The sequence below is a fragment of the Marmota marmota genome, unplaced genomic scaffold, assembly GCF_001458135.2.
Source record: "Marmota marmota marmota unplaced genomic scaffold, marMar, whole genome shotgun sequence".
NCBI lineage: Eukaryota > Metazoa > Chordata > Mammalia > Rodentia > Sciuridae > Marmota > Marmota marmota.
This window is the reverse complement of record NW_026000174.1, coordinates 64,696,791-64,702,745: the sequence shown is the minus strand read 5'-3', so window position 1 is coordinate 64,702,745 and position 5,955 is coordinate 64,696,791. Positions and strand designations below refer to the sequence as shown.

Here is a 5,955-nt window from a genome sequence, read left to right as displayed (position 1 = left end):
AAGCGAGGTGCTAAGCAACTCAGTGAGATCCTGTCTCTAAATAAAATACAAAATGGGGCTGGAGATGTGGCTCAGTAGTCGAGTGCTCCTGAGTTCAATCCCCAGTATCAAATAAATAAAAATAAAAATTGTTGGCACCAAGGACTAAGCACCGGGTCCATTGTCCAGAGTAGGATGCCTAGAAGCTAGGAGGAGAATGCATGTCTTTATGGTTATTGTGGATTTTACAGTTTCCCATTTTCTGTCCTCTGAAGTCTTCCAATCAGAAATAGAACTGCTTTCATTTCCTGTAGTATTGTGCCGTTTTCAAAATAGCACAAAGTATTCCTCCGGATATTTACACCCATCAATCAATTGGCCCCTCCCAATCCTTTTAACTCTGAAACAACTCAGTACTAGGTGGGGAATGGGTATAATTTTCTATTTCTTGTTTATCTTACAAATAGGTTGTTAATACTTTTCCTCAAGGTATACCTACACTTGGTGTTGACGTTTGTTTACCTTTAAACCACGAAGTCTGTGGAACTTGTGTAATATACCAAATTCTAGTTCGGAGATGAAAATACCCGAACTGGATATCTACTAAGAAAATCATTTAAGTTCCTTGCCCCAGGTTTCTCCATTGGAAAATGTGACTCCTAATAGTAACAATCTCAGTTTTAAGATAACCGATCAGGTTAGTATGTCCTCAACTTGTGTCCTGCTGCTTGCTGGCTCATAATCAACTTGTGCACAACATTCCCATTGTCTTTATTTAGATTGTCTCTTGAAAGTTCCACCTGTCCTGTATTGTGGTGGAAGCCACGGAGGCAAATGAAGATGGTGGTGGTCTCCAATGGTCAAAGGAACTTCAGCTGCTCACTGATGGCAAGGAAGAATCTGAGGCCTTCTTCCAGGACCAAGTGTAGAACCAGGTAAGGGAGGTGGCTGTTTCAGTTGGGATACTGTGATCTGGATGTTCTAGAGTGGGCCAAAATGGATTCACTGTCTCCTGCAGATAGCAGGGCCAAGCACGTATTGGTACTCAATAAACATAGAAAGGGGTTTCAGGTGTAGCCAGCGGTAAAGTGCATGCTTACTTAGCATGTTTGATCCTCAGCATCCCCTTCTTCACAAGGTATTAAATGAATGTGGTAGAGAAAAATATAGGAGGGGCTGGGGATGTGGCTCAAGTGGTAGCGCGCTCGCCTGGCACGCACGGCCCGGGTTCGATCCTCAGCACCACATACAAACAAAGATGTTGTGTCCGCCAAATACTAAAAAATAAATATTAAAATTCTCTCTCTCACTCTTTAAAAAAAAAAAAAAGAGAAAAATATAGGAGAAAAGTCTAGGCAGTTGACAAGACTGATGAACAATAAGAGGGCAGTTTCATGTCAGAATGGGTGATACTTTTTAATCTGTATTTTAATTTTGGGGAAGAGGAGCTACTGGGTATTGGATACACTGAGCTGAGGCATTTTACCACTAAGCTACATCCCCAAGTCCTTTTATTTTTTATTTAGACAGGGTCTCATTGCGGAAGTTGGCCTTGAACTCTGATCCTACAGGCACAAGCCATAGCTGCCTGTGCTATACACTCTTACCTCATGATTTTCAGAATAATCCAATGAGACACTTTCTCTTTATAAATCAAAGTTATGAAGTTAGGCTCCCCCCCACCCCACTACTGAGGATTGAATTCAAGGGCACTTGATCACTGAGCCACACCCCCAGGCCTATTTTGCCTTTTATTTAGAGACAGGGTCTCTCTGAAGTTGCTTGGTGCCTTGCTTTTTGCTGATGCTCTGAATTCAAAACCCTGCTGCTTCAGCTCTTGACTGGGATTACAGGCATGAGCCATCATGCCCAGCTTTATGATTTTTAAATATCAGGAATGTTTTTTACTGTTAATGGGCTCTTTACTCCCCTCTTCCCTCAGATTGGGTTTGGAACCCAGAGGACTTCAGATATCCCCTAGAACATCCCTAGACTCAGCTGGGAACAGGAAGAGCAAGATGCCCCTGTATTCCTGAGGACAGGTTATATCAGGAAGCCCCCACTCCCTGTTTTTGGGACCCAATAATAGTCTCCTGTCTCTAGAAACTGCTTTGTAGAATATTCCCATCTCCTGCTTCTCAGGAGCTTTGTGGGTAAGCATTGTCTTTCCCTTCAACTTTTCACCTAGTTTTTTTTTTTGGGGGGGGGAAGGGGGCAGTACTGGGGATTGAATTCATGGGCACCACATCCCCAGCCCTAGTTTGTATTTAGAGGAAGGGTCCTATTGAATTGCTTAGTGCCTTGCCTTTGATGAGTCTGGCTTTGAAGTCAAGATCCTCTTGCTTCAGCCTCTAAAACCACTGGGATAATAGGCATGTGCCATCATGCCCAGCTCAGCCAAGCATATTCCCAAGATGAAGCTCTTTCCAACAGAAAACACTATGGTTAAGACAATCTTTAATGAGAGCCTTTAACAAAGTAAGCAAAGTAGGTAATGCCCCTGAAAGGGCCTAACTCCTGCACAGTCACAGTCCTACCATGAGATCTTTTCTCTAGGCAGGGCAGTCGCACATCAGGGTCCTCATCTGAGAATTGAATTAGGGTCCCTTTGGAGCTTAGGACCCTCAAACATTCTGATAGCAGCTGGTGAGCTCCAGGCAGACCACCACGTGCAACAGCATCCCAGGTGCCCTTGTCCAGCAATAGCTGGAAGGAGCCTGAGGCAGCCACAGGCCCCAGATTCTGGGCATCAGCCTGCATAAATTGGAGGCAGGAGTCAGGGTGCCTAGGGCATAGGGGTGTTTGACCTTGGCCACCCTGCAGAAGGTTGTTCATATGGGCCACAGCCACAGGGGAGAAGTCCACCCCTAGAATACTGACAGGGTATGGGGACTGGGTGTAGAGGCCTGTGCATAGGCTTGAGGTCCCACAGCCCACATCCAGCACCCGCGGTGGAGAGGCAGCTGGTGCCTTTTGCAGTAGTGATAGTAGGAGTTCCTGAACTTCCTCGTATCCAAAGAACCAGTCAAAGGTACGGCCATTGCTCAGAGGCTGAGCATGGAGTTGATCCCAGAGGCAGCGGTCTGCCAGGCAACTGCCGGCCAGGGAACCTATGAACAAGGGTGGAGGAAGATATGTGTCACCAGTGCTGGAGTTCTGTCTCACCGCTGCAAAAAACAGTGCCTATGTATGTTTGAGAGAAGGGACTTGTACAAGTGCGTAGAGCTATCGGGGGTTTTAAAAGCCACAATTTCAGGTACTAGATCCCCCAGGTCACTAGGAACTTATCTTTCTTACCCGCCAAGGCGCGGCTGGGCCCCAAGAGTAGGAGTTTTCGGCGCAGCGCAGCCATCCGGAGTTCCCGGCAAAGTCAAGGTCAGCCTAAGAACCTTGCCTTTAAGTGCACTCTGAACTGCTACAAGGCCTGAGCTCAAGGGAAGATCCGCAAATTCCGTGTCACTGAAAAATGCGTACAGCCTTTCCAAAATCCGCAGCCTCGAAGGGAAAAAATAACAAAAACCAAAACAACAAAAAACGCACACAGATTTACCAGTAAGAACAGCTTTTATTGGTTGCAATGGTGAATGGAAGAGAGGGTAGACGACAGCTCGCGCTCCTGCGGTGGTATTCGCAGATCTGAAACCAAAGAAGATGGCGTGAGCACCCTGTCAGACCGCTGGACCTCAGTCCTGTGCTGCTCCAAGGAGAACCTTGTCTCGGCGCTTGAGGATAGAACCGGCAGACAGGAAACCGCCGGCACCGAAGACATGACGCCGAGGGGACAGAACCCTTTCCTTCTACCTCCGTACATAACGGGAAGCAGGACCGCACGCCTGGTTTCCGCCAAGAAAAGGAGGCCCGCAAGCCCACCCACAACCAGCTCAGCTAAGCCTCCAGCTCCCAGCGAACAGCCCACACTTACTAGGTAGTTGCTCTCCGAAAGGAAGCAAACCCTGTCGAGCTCCCTTATGTACGCCCAGAACCGGCCACCGAGCTCCGATTGGCTCGCGGAGGGCGGGGGTGGAGCCCTGGGGCAGTGGCGTGAAGCGGAAGTGCGTGCCCCGGACGCTAGAGGGGTCGCACTCATGGGGGGTCCAGGGGGGAAGATCAACCGGCCTCGAACGGTGATTTTTGTGGGATTGCTGCTTTGTTTCTCCAAGCTTCCGGGAGCCCTCTTCTGTCGCCCGAGATGGGATTGATGGGGGACTGGGATCGCCGCGGTGGTGGTTCTGGGTATCTGTGTTCGTGCGCGGCCTCAGCCTGATTCGCATCTTTATCCCTTGCAGGAGCTGAAGAAGAAGCTGTTCAAACGCCGGCGGGTGTTGAACCGGGAGAAGCGACTGAGGCATCAGGTGGTCGGGGCTGTGATAGACGAAGGGCTCATCACACGGCATCACCTCAAGAAGCGGGCGTGAGTACTAGACCTCCGGCCGTAGCTCCGGAGCCGCCATCACTCAGCTTTCCTTGTACTTTCGCTTTTATGTAGGGAACGTTTGTCGGCTGTTCTGCCTTTCTTTGGATCTTCGACCCTAATGAGAATCTCAGGAAGGCTGTTAATTCTCCCAAGCGCTAGTAACAATCTATATTAATTTAGGTATTGGTAGTAAATCTGCGCGCACGCCCCCCCCCCTTTTTTTTGAGAGGCGGTGGGTATCAGGGATGGAACTCTGGAACACTCCACCACTGAGCCTCGTCCCCAGCCCTATTTTGTATTTTATTTAGGATCTCGCTAAATTGCCGACGCTGGTTTTGAACTCGAGATCTTTCTTCCACAGCCTCCAGAGCCGCGTGTACCACCACGCCTGGCACGCACGCATCTTGATTCCAGTGACTCTGGAGGCTGAGGCAGGAGGATCCCAAGTTCCAGGCCAGCCTCAGCAATTTAGCGAGACCCTGTCTTTAAATAAAAAATATAAAGGGCTTGGAGGGGCTGGAGATATAGCTCAGTTGGTAGAGTGTTGCCTTGCATGCATAAGGCCCTGAGTTCAGTCCCCAGCACCACAAAAAAAAGGTGGGGGGGCTTGGCATGTACTCAGTGGTTAAGCACCCCTGGGTTCAATCCCTGGTTACTAAAAAAAAAAGAGAGAAATAAAAAATATATATTACATAAGGAAAATAAAAGTATATGTATATATACATATATTACATAAAGAAAACAAAAGTGTGTAGATAAGTGTGCATAACTTGAATTTTCCCAAAGATACACGTAGGATTTTTCATAGCAGTTTCAACGCTGCTGAGTCTTGGGAAAGACTACCTGTTCCATTAATCACTTTGTTGGTTTGTTTTCAGTACTGGGGATTAAACCCAGGGGGCTTGACCTCTGAGCTATGTCCCATCCCCTTTATAATATTTAGTTTTGAGAAAGAGTCTGGTTAGGTTGCAGAGTATGGCTTCGAACTTGTAATCTTACTGCTTTGGCTTCCAGATTCACTGGGATCACAAGCCTGTGCCATCTTGGCCAGCCCACTAATTACTTTATTTATCTTTTTTTTTTTTTCTTACCTGGGAGTGAGCCTCAGAGCAAAATCAAACATTGAGCTACATCCCCAGCCCTTTTTTATTTTTTAATTTTGAGACAGCCTTTCTAAGTTGCTGAGACTGGCTTGGACCTGCCATCCTCCTTCCTTAGCCTCCTGAGCTACTGGGATTACAGGTGTGGACCACCACCCTCACCTGGCCCTGTTAATTAGTTTCTACCTCCTTTCATTGACTTCTTAAAAATATTTAGAGTACTGGGGCTGGGGCTGTAGCTCAGTAGCAAAGCAGTTGCCTTGCGTACGTGAGGCATGGGTTCAATCCTCAGCACCACATAAAAATAAATAAAGATACTGTGTATCCATCTACAAGTAAAAAAATATTTTAAAAATATATTTAAGAGTACCTACTACATGTGGGAGGCTGCCATGTCATGTAACCAGCAATTTTCCCCTCCTGATTGGTTGAGGCACTGTCATCTGCGCGCACCCCCCCCCC

At 47.5% G+C, this 5,955-nt stretch overlaps 2 protein-coding genes and 1 non-coding gene across 7 annotated transcripts in view; 1 reads left to right on the top strand and 2 right to left on the bottom strand.

Annotated features, from left to right (window-relative positions):
• Positions 1–2,419: 2,419 nt before the first annotated feature.
• On the bottom strand, positions 2,420–4,268 carry Cskmt (citrate synthase lysine methyltransferase). Of its 3 annotated transcripts, none has more exons than XM_015478089.2 (4): positions 3,902–4,268; positions 3,530–3,615; positions 3,277–3,438; positions 2,420–3,089 (listed from the first exon to the last, which is right to left on the bottom strand). In XM_015478089.2, exons 3-4 carry the CDS (start codon positions 3,329–3,331, stop codon positions 2,437–2,439), a joined length of 708 nt encoding a protein of 235 aa, XP_015333575.1. In that variant the 5' UTR covers positions 3,332–3,438; positions 3,530–3,615; positions 3,902–4,268; the 3' UTR covers positions 2,420–2,436. The 3 variants fall into 3 exon arrangements, with proteins under 3 accessions (XP_015333575.1, XP_015333576.1, XP_048644968.1); XM_015478090.2 differs by having other exon boundaries at positions 3,277–3,403; XM_048789011.1 differs by having other exon boundaries at positions 3,277–3,403; positions 3,530–3,923.
• On the bottom strand, positions 3,689–3,836 carry LOC125612175. The gene has a single exon (XR_007342516.1). It is a non-coding gene; the product is annotated as a small nucleolar RNA SNORA57 (small nucleolar RNA).
• The window catches only part of LOC107135921 (integrator complex subunit 5), a 33,967-nt gene continuing 32,076 nt past the window's right edge, over positions 4,065–5,955 (top strand). For all 3 annotated transcript variants that reach the window (XM_048788995.1, XM_048788994.1, XM_015478081.2), the window contains exons 1-2: positions 4,065–4,103; positions 4,266–4,390. In XM_048788995.1, coding sequence (XP_048644952.1) covers positions 4,065–4,103; positions 4,266–4,390 — 164 coding nt within the window. The remainder of the gene's footprint in view (positions 4,104–4,265; positions 4,391–5,955) is intronic.

Bases quoted from the DNA above. Each gene is read 5' to 3' on its own strand.
- Cskmt (XM_015478089.2), bottom strand. From the start codon at position 3,331: ATGGCTGCGCTGCGCCGAAAACTCCTACTCTTGGGGCCCAGCCGCGCC. The intron at 3,090-3,276 runs GTAAGAAAGATA...CCTTGTTCATAG, and splicing joins GCCCAGCCGCGCCTTGGCGG to GTTCCCTGGCCGGCAGTTGC.